Genomic DNA, 17,851 nt, shown 5'->3' on the forward strand with positions numbered 1-17,851 from the left:
TAGAAAATCATTCTGGCGGAAGCATTTTGCCCAGCTTCTCTATATTGACATGTCATTGCAATAATCATCAGGAACATGTTGTGTGAGTCGTCTTAGTATAATTTATTATGAAGATTGCTCAAAAGATTCTCCAGCAAAGTTTTTATCGTCTTTTTATGCCTTTTGTTATGCACATGCCATATTGTGCCCTTGGCTTCCTAAATGTTTTCGTCTTTGCTGATTAAATCTTATTTTCAGTCTTCAATCTTAGGAAATTAATTAAAAAAAAAAAGATTTCTGATTTTAGATGTTTTCTGGCTTGGAGAGTCTTTGAGGCTTGATGTTCTGTTGATTTTCTTGTTGTTTAGTCTTTTGCTTAGATGGACGTGAGCCTTCCAATAGTCTTGTTTTCCTAGCTGGCATGCATGCCAAATTTTTAATATTTCTAACACTCTGTTGTTGACTCTAGAACCTTTTGGACTGGCTTTCTCCTTCTTTTCCTAGTGTTTATTATTTTTGACTATTAACTCAGGTGGCTGTAAATTTGATTATACTAAGTTGAACTTGATAATGTAACTTTAATTAAGTCGCTCTTGGTCTCCATTCTTCAACTCTCGTGAAACTGCATTACACTAATCTATTTCCAGTATAACCTCTATTAGGAATATCTGCTAAGCTTTTTAAAAATGAGAGAGTTGACGTCTCATTGTTTTCCTGAAGTGAATGTTACTAAGGGTTGATCTTCATTTGTAATTTCTGTGAGGTTTTTCCGTCTGCAGAGAAGTCCTCCCTAAGGTAAAGTTTTCAGAAGGGCCTCCCATTTTATTTATCTTATAGTAAGAGCGTAAAATGTAAGATTCAGGTTGCATTTTCAGGGCTTTCAAGCCCCTTCCCCTGCCTTTGGGGCACTTTTCTGAACGTTATTGGGAAGCATTAAATGTTGAACGTGGAAAGCTTCGGCATCCAAGCCGCTGGTCTTCCTTGAGTATTCCCTGTGACTCGTATTTGAAAACGGAGGGGATGTACCAAGGGATCTGCAAGGTTAGTCTTGCACCCAGATTTCTTTCCCGCTTGTTGCAGGCGTGATCAGGAGCAAGTCGGGCGAGGCAGCAGCCTGCGTTAAGGTCAATGCCTGGGCGCTCTTGCTTGGGCTGCTGTGCCGCCGTGCTGCAAGCTGCGCCATTTGACGTGGCTGAGATGTCGCGGGGAGATGCAGGAGCACTGCGGTTCCTTTTTATAGCGTGCCTCTAATTCAAACACTCATTTGCTCTAACACCTTCTGCTGTTAAACAAGTGCTCGACTTTGCAGACAGCCCTGCCCAGTCTTCTGCCACCGGGCAGTGCTTTGGGCAGTGCTTTGCCATAGTCATTTTGAAAGAAGAAAAAGCTGATAAATAGGATTTTTTTTTTTTTTTTAAAATAGCCTTCCCAGCAAAGTGAGCTAAAATGACTGCTAACGTTCGATAAAACTGATGGTGTTTAAAGCTAGACAGAATCAGCAGTAAAACCTGCATCTGTTCTCAGCTGGCACATGACCTGCTGTGGGTTCGCTGTGGTTCGGTGTTGGGCCAGTGCTGGCAGGTTGTGTCCTCAGTTGCAAAAGACGACCTTATCTTCCTTGCTTAGCACAGTTAAGGCTGAAACTGGCACCCTGTCCTGGGTTTGTGTTATTTTTTCAATGCTGTGAGCGTGCTTCACGCTTCTGGTAGGTGCCAAAGCTCGGAAGAGTGCATTGCCATTTTAAATAAAAGAGACGGTGGATGTTACTGTTCAGCTGATTCTGAATTCGAGGGTCTGCTTATATCTCATTCAGAACATCTCGCGTCAAATATGTGAGACCTTTTCCCTGAGTGCGGTATAAATTGCAGATTATATAACACGGGCTGCCTAAACCCACGTTTTAAAATTGCAGTCTGTCTTATTTTAACTAGGGGCTTCAGAGCTGACTATTGATAAATGTACTCAGGCATATTTAATTAAGTAGAAAATATAGTGCAATCCTGGGATTATTTTTAAAGGATTAAACATTTATGATACTTGGAGAGATTTTCATCCGTTTTAATTTATGTAACTTCTTATGTGGCGTGTTGTAGACAGTCTTTATTAGATACTTCATCTCTGTAGTGTAATTTAACTACTTTAAGTGAGTGATCAATCTTTATCAGCTGGAACGCGCTGCAGTTACTCCGCCTTGATGAAAGAAAGCGTTAATGTGTATACAAAGCTATAGGACCGGTTGGGGGCTGAGGTATGAAGATGATGCATACTGTACCCGCAGGGGCTGTACCGCCCTGATCAGCTGTGGATTTGTGACACTATTGTCCACGGTTGTTCAGAGCTCACGTGGTTCGTTACTGGAACAGCGGAAAGCAGTGCCTCGAATAGCCTAATCTCTGAACAAAGACGAAACGCTTGCTTCCTTTTTTGGCTTTGGTGTGGCATCTGCATCCCTTGCATTTTCATCTCCGGTCGTTTGCAGCTGAGGGCTGCGGGTAGCAGAAGTTTCGCTCCGTAGTTTCAAATCTGTGATTTCAAAAGAAAATTGCAGCGGTGAGTTCCGGTGCCGAAGCTGAACAGCGGATCCGCCCCAAGCCCTCTGCCAGATATAACCACTGCCCTTTGGGGGCTGTTTCCAAGAGGAAAGCAGATCCAAAAAATACAAGCACCCCCAGCCCCTGGAGGTAGCACAGCGAAGCTTGCCAGCCCCGGTGCTGCGTTCATCCGCGTTGCCTCTGCAAAACCCCCCGTACGTCCTGCTCGGCGTCTCTAGCCGGGGAGAGCCTGCCGAGACCGACCGAGCAGCTCCTGCCCGGCACGGCCGCTCTTCTGCCCTGGAGGCTCTGACATTGCCAAACCCAGCTAGCAAGATGCGTGATCCTCCTGCATCCCTGCAAAACTGCAAAATACAAATTGTCTGGCAAAATGGGGTTGAGCAGCAGATAATTATGCATTACTAGGCTGCTTTGAAATAGCTTTATCCAGAGGTACATATTCTACTAGCTTTGGCAGCTTTGCTGCCGTAAATTCTCTTGCTGAAACATCCAAACAAATACAAGGATTAAATAGAGCTCTTCTGCCTGGACAGATATGACAGAGACTGTTTGTGATTTTTTTTTTTCCCCCTCAGCTTTCATACCTGCACCAGTAATTGCCAAATGCTTATGGTTTCTTTTTGGAACATGTATGCTTATACTTTGAATTTCAACTAATAGCGCAAAACTCTTCCCCCCCCCCCCTTTTTTTTTTTTGTGGGGTTACATTTAGTCATTGGCACTTTGGAAGTTCAGTGGTTATCCAACTGTGAATTGAATGCTTCAAAATGATAGGTAGTGATGTAAAAGAACAGAGAAATATGACTGTACACTTTCACAGCAAACGAGCAGAGAGGGCAGCATTATAATGGGAAGCAAATGTAGTGTAAGCGTCAGGGTTTGGGAGGTGGCCCGTGTTAGAGGAATTTGGTAATATTGCGTTCTTTACTGCTCTTGCCTTCTCCCAGTCCTCCCCACATGCATTTAACCTGATTATAAAGCCTGTTGTAATTCCTCAGGATGCCTCCCTTGTGAGTAAAGTGAACTAATACTTCATATCTCAGGTATCACATTGGATTTATATTAGCATTTGAGGAGTCTGTTATAAAGTTCTACATTGTCTGAGTTATAAATGAAGCAGAAGTAAGTGGAAAATTTTCCTGAAGTAGCACATCACTTCTAAGGAAATGAGAAAGTGATGTAAAATGCATGACTGGTTGGTTTATCAGCTGAGTGAAAAAATGGTTTCTAGAGCGGTTTCTAGAGGACGTGAATTATACGTCGAGTCATTTTTAGTATTAATTTTATTGGCACTTTTTAAAATGACTCGACCAATGGCATTCTAAAAATGTTTAAAACAGAACCTAGGGCAAAGAGTAACCTCTAAAAAGACAATTCACTTCCCAAGTAAACCGGCTCTCAATTAAGCCAGTTCTTGCCTTAGAGGAGAAAATCAAGCCTTGATGCTGTGAACTTTGGTACTTGCTTTGCTTTAAGCGTAGGAGTAGTCTCATTAGCTGTTGTAAGACCCAACAGTATGAATGAAGTTATACATATGTGTAGGATAAGACTTAAATTCCGCTCAACATCAAACCTCTGAATCTGTAATTTCCCAGTGAAACAGTGGGAGAAGAGAGAAATCTTGAAGAATGCACTAAGAGTTAATTCATACAGGCCCTGGTAGGAGAAAGACAACATGTAGACACATTATGGAAATTTGGAGGGATGAGAAGGAAGGAGAGCTATATCTCAAAGCACTTGTAGCCAGGTGCGATACTAAAGACCTGAAAAATTTACCAGAGGGCAGTTCACACCTGTAAAGATTTGCCATGGATGCTCTCGATGTGAACCACTTCCAGTGCAGAGGCTCTGACCTACTCCCCTGGCGTCTTCAACTAGGCCAGACAATTTGTCCTCGGCCTGCATATTAGAAACACCATGCCCGGTTGTACGAACCACCATAAAGAATAGTCTCTTCTGTGAAAATGTATCTGTGCAGCGAGGTGATTTCTCCAGTAATCAACAGTGTTGGCATGACACAACCTGGAGGGATATGTAAACCCTGGAGGGACATAGCTCTCTGGTTTTGAGGGTGATCTCCTTTCATTCAGACAGAAATACTTTATTTGTAACTTATTCCTAGTATCCTCTTGACTCCTGATGAACTGCACTCCAAAATGGAAATAACTGCATCCATACTGGTACTTCATGAACAGCCCAGGTGCGTATGAAGTAAGGGCTGGGCCTAGAGGTAAATTCTCTGTGCTGGTCTTTTCATCTGTTTTGCGTTATTATTACTGCATATCATGAAGCCCAAAATCTTGTTTTGTCAGTACCCTTCGCCCTTCAGTACCCTCGGGACGTGGAAACGGGAACTGAAACGAAACTCGGAAAGCTAGACTTTGGTATTTTTGTCTACAGTCTTTTCCTACCCTGCTTTCTTACTCTTGCTCACCCAAATATCCCCAGAGGAGCCAAAAGCCTTGATTTCCTGCTGTTGTATCTCCAGTCTTGTGCGGTAGTCAGGAGAAGAGTCTGCGACTGAAGAACGTCGAAGGGCGGGCTGCCTGGGCGGGCTGCCTAGGCGGGCTGCAAAGGCGCTCTACGGAAAGTGTCCAGCACAGGCAACAAGGTCAGCACCTGCTCCTGGAAAAGAGAGGTCCTCTTCTTTCAAAATGCTTTCAAGATGTTCAAGATGCTTTTTAAAGTTGAACGTAGGTGCCTCTTCCCCACTCTTCTGCCTACCAACCTTGCAATGGGACCACTGCACAGCACCCCTGCAGGTCAGGTTATGTGGCTCCGCTCTCAAGGAGGATGGCTTCATCTGGGTAGGTATAGCTAGAAAATGAAGGATGTGGTCTTTTTTTTCTAGCAAAGTTAAAGAGTCGAACCTATCCTTTGCTGTGATAAGAGTTGGACTCATACTTGAAGATCTGAAAACAAAGACAGGCTCCCTGTGAGATGTAGACAAATCATTTCACCTTCTGGGCAAATGGAGCTTATCACACTCTTTTTCCCACACTTGTCTGTCTTGTCTATTTAGGCAGTAAGCTGTTCAGGATAGGGACTGTATCATATGTGTAGCAAATATGGCTCTCTTTGGTACTGTTACCGAAGCAGTGTTTATAATAACTGGGATGAGTCTTGCTCTTTGGCATCAATTACACTAAGTTCAGACAAAGCCCCTCAGAAGAGTTAGGTCAGCATAATTCCTTGGCAGAGCTGAGGGTGTTGGTGTTGAGATGTCTATTTTGTAAATGTATAAAAAAAATTCTCCTGCAGTGCAAGCGTCTAACCACAGTAAAAGGTATCTGGGGCCAAATTTTGCAGTTACTTGAGCTTCAGTGATGTGCAAAGTCTTGTGTCAACTCGAGATCTTTTCTCTTTCTGTGCAGGCTGTATTTTTACTAAGCATTCAGATTTTTCCCCCATGAGTAAAAATACCATTGCTCATTGAACTGATTGTTACCGTTCACTGGTTGAATCATCTATGCAAGTCTTTTGGTAGCTGCTCGGAGGCAGAGGTGTAAGCAGATGGTGTTTCATCTTGCAAGATGCAGAGGGCTCTCAGTGGCCGTCGGCTGTGTGGTTGGCACCGTAACATGAGTCTTGAACCTTCTGTTGACCAACTTCATAGGGCCAATTGGGTCTAGCTTTGCTGGAGATACAGAGAAACCCTACCTTTCTGTTGACTTTGGCAGATGTGAAGGATACCTCACAGTTCCCAAGTTTGGCATCCTGGCCAACGAATCTGGGAAGGAACATAAGAATAGCTTGAGTTGTGCCGGTGAGAGGTGGCTAACCAGGGTCTCAGCCTTGATCTTTGTGCACGTTTCAGTATTTTATTTGAGAAGACACTGAGAGACACTAATAGCAGAACGTTTAGAGATGGTAGTGAGGAGACTCCTTTTGAAGATCCTCTGTGAAATCCTTATTTTGAATAAGACCTTGAAGAGATCTGAACTTATTTCTCACATCCCAGCTGAGCTGCATAATCACATAGCCTTTCCGCATAAAAGCAGTGTCATCACCCTTTCCATCTTCTCAGTGGTTTTATGAATAGTGCCTACATTACTAAGGAAGAAAATACTCTGCTGAGTCTGTTTGCTGAATTCAGCCCAAATTCACAAGTAACTTCATATCCTCTGAAACAGCATTTTTGACAAGCCACGTCCATTTAAAAAAAAAAAAAAATCTCTATTTCAGTTTTTAACCTACACTTGGTGATCTCTTCTGTTTGTCTTTCTGGACTTCTTTTCCATAATTACTTTTTTCTGGCAATCTGTTTAAATAATTTACAATTATATTTATTTTTCTGGAGGCTGATCTGCACTTAATTTGACGTTTGCCACTGTCTCTTTATTTCTTTTGTATGTCATCAGGAAGATGAGTGCTTTCTCTGTCTTCTGCATCTCAGCAGTTGCTCTCCTACGAGACATTTCTTCAGCCTTTCTTTCAGCGGTTTCTGTGAGCTCGCAAGTCCTGAGTGGCACAAGGTGGGAGGCCTCCCGGACAGGCTCAGGCCGTGAGAGGAGCCAGCGCTCGGTGTTTGCTGCTTGATCACCCCGGTGCCTTTCTCGTGTGCAGCTTCACCTTTGCCAGTTTTCTGCTGTGTCTCTGGGTGTGCTTTCCCTCCTGGGCATCCTAGAGCACCCTGGAATACCCTGATCATTGGGCATCCGCTGCGGTAGTTGGCGTTTCTGTTTTGAGAGGCAAAACATTTAGTGGCAAGGAAAACATTTGCTAGTGGAAAGCTCACACGATCCACCGTCCCCGGTTGTGTTTATGTTAGCAATTTCGGTAACTTTGCCATAATAACAATAATTTAAACAGGTGCTGTTGAGTAAGGGACAATTATAGACTGTTGAATTTTTACATTTGCCTAATATTCTCCGCAAGCTGCAAGAGCACCTCATTTTGCTGATATTTAATAGAATTATGACTGAGCAGCTCTTTTTGAAGTCAGCGAGGGTAAAACTACATTTAAGCGGTGCAGAATTAGGTCTAGCGCCCAGAGCCGCTCCCTTGATGATGGGTAACGATGCCGTAGGTGGTGGCGGCAGCAGTTGTTCCCTTCCTACGTGGATTCCCACACAACTGCACTCACTGGCAGCCTGATTCACACACTGGGATTTATGGAGCTGAACAAGTGATTAAAGAAAAGCTGTACACTTAGTACACTCTCACACATTTTCCAAGGCCATGAGGGAAAATCCCCTCTTTTCTTCCTGCCCTCTGTTCTTGCAGCTGTCATGCGTCTTCCTAGATAGGCTTTCAGACTAGGGGATGTTTCAAGGTGCCTAAAGACTCATTTATACTCCTTTGGATGGTGGCCCATAAATCGTGCAGGTGTTACCGCAGATTCCCACAGGCTGAGATTTTGCCTGTGTGATTTGGGGAATTGTGCAGACAGGGTATTGAGGCCAAATCCGACAGAGCACGTGGGAGCAAGCTCCCATTCCGGCATCCCATTTTTTCCGTTAAAACAGACAACTTCAGGGCATTCATATGCAGAACATTTCTCTAACATTTTGGTATTCTGGTCACTTGGCTAAAATTGTTGTATGCCAAAGATCACGTTTGAGCTTAGCCTCAGTCAATAACTTCTCTGCCTCTGTTAAACCTGTTTGAGTGGACTCAGTGTGATATGATGTGAATTAGTGTCACTGCTACAAAGGGAAGTTACATCTCAGAATTGAGCCTTTGGGGGCTTTTTTTGTTACCCTTACGTCCCCGGATGGAGAGGTCAGCGGTACCTGCCATTTGGCTGACAAAATAATGGGTTCTTCATACACAGATCAGGTTAATAAAAAAAACGATTCTTTTCTTCAGATGAAAATTTGAGGGGAAGAATGTTTTCTAATTTCATTTAAATTTACTGAATGTTTGGTGTTGAAGCTTATTATTTCGGAATGAAAACTCTAAGCACTTATTTTCATCTCCTTTAGTCGTTCTGGTAGTCCAGAAGCTGCGTTAATGCTCCACAAGTTAATGAAGTGTCCAAATCAAAAGTTCAGCCTAGTTGCAGCCCGAGTCCCTCCACTTTCTCCAGTGTAAATGAGATCAGAACTGGCCCATTTGTCGACAGAAGGTTTGCACAGATGTTGCTAAGTGTAAAATTTGACCCACGGAAACTTCACTGGTGATGACAAATGAGCCTGAAGAGACCTGGCTTGACTCTCAGATCCCAGCTTGAGTTTTCAGCACTTTGCGATTAAGAAATGCAGATTTCCATGTTTAAACTGAGCACACTGAATCTGGAACATCTCCAACAGCACATAGTTGCTGTTTCCATGGAGTCAGCTGTGAAAGCAGATCTTTAAAGAAAGGAAAAGCATAAGAGAAAGCACAGGGGGGAAAGTTCTTCACCAAGTGCGCTGATACTGATAAATCTGTGCAGAAAGTGAGTCCCCTTCAGCCGCTCCTTTATAAATAAATTTCCTAGAAATCAATTGCAAGTTCATTTTTGCAGACAGCCACAGCACACAGACGGTTATCCACATGTGCCAGTGGTTTCTGGTCTTCCAGGAGCCACATGCAGAAATGGAGGGTTATTGATCTTGGAAAGTCTTGCTTCAAGGCGAGAGAGAGAGAGAGAGAGAGAAAGCCTGAAGGAGTTTTATGGATTTATGAAGCCCTGCTGTTGAGGCAAAGGAGCTGCCGAGACTTGCTGTATGTGTCTAATAAACTTAATTCTGAGTGTTCAGGTTACTTGGAGAGGTATCCAAGACAGAACTGGCAGAAGGGACCCAAAGCCGCCGTTGCACATCGCAGCGTTACGTTGCACATCGCAGCATTAATCACGTTACTGGCACTTCACCTTGTATAAAACATAGCCGATCAAATCCTCTCCTGTGCCCTGCAGGAACCACTGCCTTGGCTTTCCCCTCTGATATGGAAGTAAGTCAAAGCTACTTGATTTATCTGTCTCTTTTTCTTCTGGTCTGTCCTCTCTTACTCAGTTTGCTCAGGTATCCGTCCCCTCGGACGCGGCGTGGGCCTCGGCGGTCAGCCCGGCTCACGGATGCCTCTGGGCTGCTGCCGTCTTCGGTGACTTCCCTGGGGCCGTTGTCCGCCCTGTGCGTCCTTTCTCAAGGCTGTAGCTACCTGCATCGGGGCTTTTTTTCTTAAATGCGTGTGTCGTACTTCCAGATAATCGATGTTGCGGCAGGTACGCGTGCGTTCATGCTTTTGCGAGTTCCTTAGCACCGTAGCGTCGTGCTGGTTCTGCACCTGCCTGCTGGATGGTTGCACCCTGAAAACGTTCTAGTTTTTTTCTGACGTTCTGTGTTAGGGCCAAAAAGCTTGGTAGCATTTAGCCCCGAAGAAAACTACATATTTATGGCTCTGGTACAAATAATGCTCTTCCTCCTATTTTCTGATTCAGCAGGATAGATGGTCTTAATATTCAGCACGCCTTGCCATGAAGATCACTTAACAAACCACTGAGTAGATAAAACATGGGCTGAGAGGAAAGGCATTCACAGGAAGCAGATGGGTAGCACAGTATGCGGTTCGCCTGGCATTTGTTATTTTGCTATAGGAAGCAAAGAAATGAGTTACAGTGGGACCAAACAAAGAGAAAAAGCACTTAAACACGTAAATATTCAGAAGGGCAGAAGAAACAAATGTATTGACCTAAATGACCATTGGTGACTGAAAAGCTTACAGGCAATATATTCAAATTATGACTGTACCATTAAGAACATGAAAAGATGCAGACAAAACGGGGTTGTGTGACTAAGGAAGAAAGGGAGAGCTGCTGACATTCTGAAGAAAATACAAAATAATAGAAATAATTTTTTTCACGGTCCATTCTTTACTGCTCTGTCTACAGAGACCTTTTACAAACCAGACATCTTGTAAGTTAGTATTTTAACTTGTGCCAAAAATGGTTCATGTGTGGTTACCTTTCCCTGAACAGAATGTTTCATTAGACTAATTCTGTGAATAATTCAGTTTGAATCATCTTAATGTGATGCATCTCAGTGAATTGCAGACTGATTGCAATTTTTTTTTTTTTGCATGTTTCTCCAAGCTGAAAGCAAGCTGACCTGTATGTTTTCACTCTTTGTTGCATTCGTATGGAAACTTTTGCTGGGCTGATCATTAGCCATTTTTTTCTAATTCTGAATTTTTTTTAATAAAAAGAAGAGATTAACTTGATTAACTTGATTAACTTGAATGGAAGGTTTAATTGACCTCCTTTAAACAAATCTCTTTCCTGGAGAAACTTGAATTAAAAACCCACTCTTATTCCTGCAATTTAATCGATCATTTTACAGATGAGATACCGCCAATGTACAATGATTGATTAAACCTTAATTTCTTAGACTGTTGCAAGCTGAGTCCGTAGAGATGCAAATCAATTACACCTGTCCTGAAACCCTACCGTATTAATAAGTAATGTTTAGCACTGATTTTAGGCATCTACTGTTTTCTTTCACATTTGTTCTCGTTTTTATTCTGTATCCTTGCAATCATAATTTGTGTGCGTTTCCTACCTGGCCCCTGCAGTGCCGGAATGTGTCTCTCTTCATTTGTATTGCTTTGGTCTGTTGTTTGTTCACTGCAATGCATGATCGCATTAAGGAAAAATTTTCTTTTTTTTCTTCTTCTGTTACCATGAAAATCTAGTCTATTGAGGACAGTTCCTTGAACTCTTGTTATTTTGCAGAAAACGTGGGGAGTCAAAAAGGTGGAGGCAGGAGACTTGGCGGTTGATAACCCAAGGTGACGGCAAGGATAGGGACAGAGCAATAGCTGGAGATGAAGTTGGGTTTGGAGGTCACTGTTAGTGAAGGAGGGAGAAGCCAGCCCGTGCCTGTGTTGAAGTCAGGGCAGATGCAGCAGGGGAAGGGAGACGGGAGCTTGGAGGATTATTTTGCATAAGCGGGTAATGGAGAAGCAGTGCAGGAAGGGAAGAGGGGCAGCAGCTGGGGTGGGCTTTGGCTACTAGACGTAGTCCTTTTGGAGCCGGGTCAGCTTGGATTTGGGCAGGAAGATGACAAAATTGAGAGTCCAGGAAAAAAACATGTGATGCAGAAGAACCACAGGGTGTCCTATCTCTGTTTTAAAAAGTGAGGCTGGAGGAGGAAGGTGCTATCCAATTCCCTTCGCAAACCTTTCAGATTTTAAGTATGCTTTTAACCAAGAGAAAAAAAAAACATTGTTCTCCTCCCCTTGATGTGTAATTTCCTTGCTCTGATTATCGCCAAGTGCGGAGAGCATTTGCCTCTGTAAGTGTAATGGATGCCAAGGGCACTGGAAAGCTGTCATCAGACAGAAGAGGAAAAAGCTTTTTTTTATGTATCCCGGAGCAGAGTTTAGCGGAGCATTGCAACTGCTTGCGTTCTGATTGTTGCTGTTTCATGTGGCATGTTACTCGCCTCTTTCTCTAAATTAGAAAACTATCTATTAATAAGCTGACATACGAGTAGTGTTTTTGCATGCTAAATAGTGTGATTGATTCATCCCAGTGGGAGCGTACTCTTTCTAGCTTAGAAAGCTGAAAAAATGCGTATATTGGTAAATACATTAAACTTTATTTACAAATATTGACTCTGAGCATTTCCAAGTCAGAAATCTCTTGCCTTCCTTTTCCGTTGTCTTTTCTGGTGAACGTTAACTTTGAAGTTTGACTACTGGATTTGCAGCAACCAGTGTGTGGTTCAGCCTTTGTTCAGGTTTACAAAATGTTGATTAAGGGAAACGGTTTAAGTTGCTGAGACACTGGTTTCCATTTAGACACGGGAGATGGTGGCAGCAAAAGGGAGGGAAGCAGACAACTGGTGCGTCAGCTCACTGGGGTTTTTACAACTGGGGTTTCTCAGAGCAGTTCCCCAGCTAATTTCAGTTTGAGTGACGCCTCGGTGTCTGCTGGAGCATGGCGTGGTAGCAGGTTTGAGCTGCCTTCAAAAGAGATCTCCTCTGCAAGGAGGAAGGCATCAGACATGTCAGTTTTGCAAAGAGGTGATTAATGTTCGATTGTACGTTATCATCCCTGAAAAATAGTGCCGAGTGCTCGTGTTTAAAGGGCTAGCTAACTCACTGTAACTTACTCTTTTTTTTTTCATTTAGCTGTTATTCTTAAAAGAGTAGTCACTTTGGTTTTCAGTGGAAGGTTTCCTCTAGCCTATATTACGAAGAAAAGAAATATGAAATAAGCTTTCTCAGATAAAGTCCACGCACTCTTGGCCTCCCCTCTCCAGCTTTGAATGTACTGTCACCACTTGGGGTTATTTTTCCCATCCTGCTATCAGTAGCGAGAAAGAGTAGAGAAGAAAACGGCTATTTCTGGGGTCAGAGCCTTCTCCCACTGAGAGCCAGAGGCCGATGTGGAAAGCGAATCACTGGAGCGAGGCAGCTCCCTCCACCGGGCTGGGTAAGCGGTGCCCGGGGCTGGCGGCGATTCGGATTTGGAGGTGAGCGTCCGGGAAGTAGGAAACCCGCAGCCGTGGGTACCCAGCGCTGCTCTCATCGGGTAAGCAAGAGCAAAATTTGCCCTACGGAGTCAAACAGAGATACTCAGAAATTTGTGAGAAAGAGGTTTTTGCCAGTAAGTCAAACTCTGTGTACAAAACAGTCACTCCCCTGATAGTCAGTGGTTTTTTTTCATTTTTCCCTAAATGCATATTTGGCACTTTAAAAAAAAAAAAAAAAGAATCGATGTACTGAATTGATGGATTTTTGTTGATGGCACCATGGACAATTTAGGTCCACTTGGCAGCCTGCTTGTAGATGCAGCTTTTCTAATCTGAGCCTCCCCTAGTGGGGAGGGAGACGCTCACAGGGACTTTACACTTACTTATTCATATCACATCTCATATGTGGGAGAACTGAGCCTTTAGCTTTTGACATGCTAAGAATTGGTTACTTTCAAGCGCAGGCCACAACGAATAACCATGTGAGGAGGAGATTATGCTATTTCCATTTAAAACATTCAGCCTATATATAATAAGAAGAACGGTAGTTATAATAACACCGTTCGTTACCTTCGGAGTAGTAAAGGGAAGTGACTGGAAAAGGTATTATACACTACAGTGTGCTTTGCATAATCTTTTTAAAAGCCTTTCAGGACTTCTTCCTGCTTTTATTGGGAGGAAGATGGACATAATTTAGCAAAACACGGTTGTCAGTCTTGCTGAACTCACGGCCGCGTACTGTACACAATCACAAAAGCCAAGGTGGGTGCGCAGGGTGCAACTGAAGGCTGAGTCAAGCCCCACTCTGTTTAGATTTAGTGATTTAATGAGTGCTGACAAGCTGAGAGCATGTCGAGCACGTGCCTGGGCTGGACGGCGAGCTGGGCGCGCAGTAGGTGATCTGCGGAGGACGATGCCGAGGAAGGGTGTCTCCTTAGATGACTGGGGACTGCTCCTCTGCCACCCCGTGGAAATGCCCGAAGACCCCTCTGCTCATGAGGTGCCGAAGTGGGGAAGCGTGCTGGAAGGAGTGGTCGCTTTCGCGCTGGAAGGGCTTGCAACAGAAAATACTGATGTAAAGACATCTGAGGGCATTTTTGCTCACGCGTGCGCAAAGCAAGAAGAGTGCGGGTGGTTATTTGTTAGTATGATACTCCTCACCAGAGAAGAATGGAAAGCAGCAAAAATGACCATTACCTTGAAAAGGATGTCCCCACGTGTGCGTTTTCGCGCTCGGCCTGCGTTGCACGTGCCCGGCTTTGCAAGCTCAGGGGTAGCGGAGGGAGATGGCCCACGAGGGCTGGGGCGAGGGGCAGCAGTCCAGCGCGGCGCCCTGGCAGGCTCCCTGCATACGCGCACACCCGGTGCCATGCATAGTGGGCAATGAGATGCTGAAGGAGTTTAAGGAGGCTATCGAGGGTCTGGTGGGGAGGGATGCCTCCTGCAGAGGCAGAGAAGCATGCCTGGCCTGGTGTTGGGCACGGCGGGTGGTTGCGTTGGCTTTGTGGTGCTAGCGGCAGACGCTGGAGGAGCTCGATCTCGAGTGGGTGCCTACAAAACCTCCTGGCAACTTCAGTAGACGTTAGACAGGCTCAGCAAGGAGCAAACTTACTGCCTGGAAACATTGATGCCTGCTTTCTGGGAATGGCTAAACAGGCGAGCTGCAGGAGACTTCTGGGAATAAGCTGCCTTAAAGCAGCACTGGAGCTGAAAACTACCTTCTCAGCTCTTCTTAATGGCCCTCTTTACCAGGAAGGATGAGCTGCTGTCACCGCGCAGTGTGCTGTATGTCTCCTCTTGCTGGTGGCTAACAAGAAGAGAACTAGCTTCTCGCCAGTTCAATCCTAACTGCTGATGAGACGCTTGATTTTCGTGAGGTTTTTTGTTTGTCTGTGTGTAAACAAACGTGCATATATAGCCTTCAGTCTTTTCAGTCTGCATCTGTATTACTCTGTTCTACAAAAATGCGTTTCTTAAAATGGCGATCATGGATGTTGTTCAGAGGCTGTCAGCCAGCAAAGCGCGGGAGTATGTCCTTGCGGCTGCGAATGTGTTTGCACCTTTCGGAGGTGATCTGTTGCGTGCTTTGGGGGTGCTTTGCTCAGGTTTATGGTACAATGGGAACGTCTGCTGTGTTTTTTAGGAGACCTGATCACGATGATGATGATTTTGGCACTTCTGTTCTTGCTACGATGTCTGTGAATGCTTTCCATGCATTGTATCTGTATCGCACAAAAATGCTGTTCAGAGAATAATCGTGGAAAAAAAAAAAACAACTTGTTTGCAGTCTTTCCCCATGCAGATGTTCCCAGGTCTTTGTGTGGTCATGGATTTAGAGGAGCAGACCCAGCACTCAGAGTTCCCCTGATTAGAGTCCAGTAGCGGTCACTTGTATCTTCTAAGTTTATTCACTGATTTACTGTCAATGTACTAGCCTGGGGTTTGTTGCTGACTAGCGCTTGTGAATTACCTCTTACTGTCCTACTGTAGCTGGACGGTGTTGCAGGTTGGAGACGAAGTATCTCTTGGTATGAACTTTATGCAGGCTCCTAGTTGGCAAAAGGAATGAGTAGGTTCTGTCACATATTTCAAGGATTTTGTCCGGGGGAGTAATTACCACAGCGCTCCTATTGATCATAGAGAGAGCTCACATTTCAAAAAGAGGCCATGTGGATTATTTCCTGAAATCGAGGTGTGCTTTCCTTCTGTTCCTGGTGCTAAATGATAGCTCCCTTGCACACCAAGCCTTGCACCTTAACAAGAAACACACAGTAACTCATGGACTTGCCAAACTTGCACGTGATCCAAAGTGGTTTTTGGCAGCACTGATTTAGTTGGATATGTCGCGTTTGTGAAATCCATGTGCCTTGGGGCCTTATCGAATTCACTTGAGCCCCCTCTGAAGAGCAGGCTACCTTCAAAATGAAACCAGGTTTATTCCAGCCCAGCAAAGAGTAAAGTTTCTGACTGCAAATTGAAAACATGAAAGAAAGCCATAAACATGTTAAAAGCAAACCTTTTTTTCACGGTACAGTGCAACTCTTGGGTTCTGCCTTCTATTTGTTTGGGGACTTTTCTGGCTACTCTTAAATACAAATGGTTTTTCAAAGCATACCTCAAGGACCTTTCTTATTCCTGTGCTAACTGCAGGGACTTCTTTGCATTGCAGCCTTGCCCTCACACTTGCCTGGCATCTCAGAGGACGCAAGTGACGGACTCTTGAGCCTGCTGGAGAATGAATCTTATCATGATAATGCATATTAATAGGGGCTTCAGGGGTCCTCAGGTCACAGTGGTGGAAGATGAATTTGGTAATCAGGTAAAGGAACCAGGTGGAAGTGTCATAGTTGTTGAAAAGGCAATCTCTTCTTTTCGTAATTTTTTCAATAGTCCTTAAAAATTGTGCAGCCTACCAAATATTTGGACTAGGTCTAGGCAGTGCCTCCCCTTGTGGCACCAGGTTCTTGGGATACCTCAGCACCATCCGAAGCAAATAGCTGTCCTGTCCTATAGCTGTGCTGGCCTAGAGGCAAAGCAGCCCTTCCAGGAGACTTACTGAGGAGAAGACAACCTACTTTTACTTATGCTACAGCACCCTACGAAATGTAGGTAAGTCACAGAGCATATCCCCACGGCTTTATCCCAAGGCTTTAAACCACTGTCATCTTGGCTTGGAAGGTCTGCAACATGGGTGATGTTTTATTTTTCCCAATCCAAGGGAAGTTTTTAGTTCATCTTCTAATGCAGCTTCGGTTTATGAACAACCTAACTATTGAAGAATCAAACACCCTGGGCTGACGGCATGCATCAGTCTAGGGATCGGTCTCCTGCGCAGAACAGTATCCCGCTGATTCATGCAGTAATGTTCCCTCAGATTCATCTCTTTCCTGTGCTTCGTTGTGGTTCACAGGAGGGAGGACAGGACCGATCAAGTTCTGACAGAAAACCAAGTGCTGTCATTCTCTGTTGCTGTGGGATTTCCAACTAGGGACTGACTCTGGAGCTCTCTCCACCCCAGGTGTGGTAGGATCCTCTTTCCTTGAGCACCCGCCACGGCACACTGCTGCAAGGGCATCTCTGCACACTTTGCTGGGCCTGGTGCTCTCACTTAGACTCACACGTGCACACGCACAGGAGAATTTAAGAGGTGAATCGGGGACCGGCTGCCTGTTTACCCAATACCTGCTTGAATCTCTTCCCTCGAATATCCCTTCATCACTGGTAGGAATGGAGCCCCATTCAGGCACAGCAACTTTTCCTCTCTCCCGTGCTGTTTCTGCTGTCCATCAAAGCTCCTGCAGTCTTTGGTGACAGGAGGAATACTTGGATTTTGCCACTGAGTTATTTTACCTTTACACTTTCCAGATCATCATCATCCTTTAAAGAAGAGCTCTTTGCCAGTTTTAACCTTCACAATGAAACTTGAGCCCTTTGTTAGACAGTGTTCAGATCGGGGTTTAAGGTGCAATATTTGCAACCTAGAAGAGCTAAAGAAAAGCTTCATGTTAATGGAAGTGGGAGATTCTTGGCTTATATCTTTCCAGTCATGAAGAACTGTGCAACTCCATCTCCTAAAGCACTGCTGGCTTTAGATAGAAGAAACTATTACCGGTTCTTTGGGAGAGTTTTGCTGATCGCTTTTCAGTGGACATGGTAATTGAATCATTTGGATTTCCAGGAGGATGGTTATGACAAATTGTTGGAATAAAGAGTTTTAAAACTCAATAAAGAGAGTAAAATAGCTTTCCAGTAATATGCATGGAGCATAGAAGCTAACTTACAGGGGTATATTGTAAAGACTTTATTGTCATTCATTTGCAGTGCCTTGAATAATTTGAGTATCACGGCCATCTTAAAAATCATCTTTCTAAAACCTTTATATTGCCCCATGAAGCACACAGTCTGTCATCTTGTCTG

The 17,851-nt window shown here is 44.3% G+C and overlaps 1 protein-coding gene across 7 annotated transcripts in view; it reads left to right on the plus strand.

Moving 5' to 3' along the window:
• PAK5 (p21 (RAC1) activated kinase 5) overlaps window positions 1-17,851 on the plus strand; it is a 140,834-nt gene that overhangs the window by 43,180 nt on the left and 79,803 nt on the right. Inside the window, exon 1 of one of the 7 annotated variants that reach the window (XM_068940280.1) lies at window positions 5,287-5,338. The exons of the other annotated variants lie outside the window; for them this stretch is intronic. Within the exon in view, the coding sequence (XP_068796381.1) occupies window positions 5,302-5,338 (37 nt within the window). The 5' untranslated portion in view covers window positions 5,287-5,301. Of the gene's footprint in view, window positions 1-5,286; window positions 5,339-17,851 lie in introns of those variants that run through there. 7 annotated transcript variants of the gene reach the window in all.

Source organism: Struthio camelus, chromosome 3 (genome assembly GCF_040807025.1).
Source record: "Struthio camelus isolate bStrCam1 chromosome 3, bStrCam1.hap1, whole genome shotgun sequence".
Classification (NCBI taxonomy): Eukaryota; Metazoa; Chordata; class Aves; order Struthioniformes; family Struthionidae; genus Struthio; species Struthio camelus.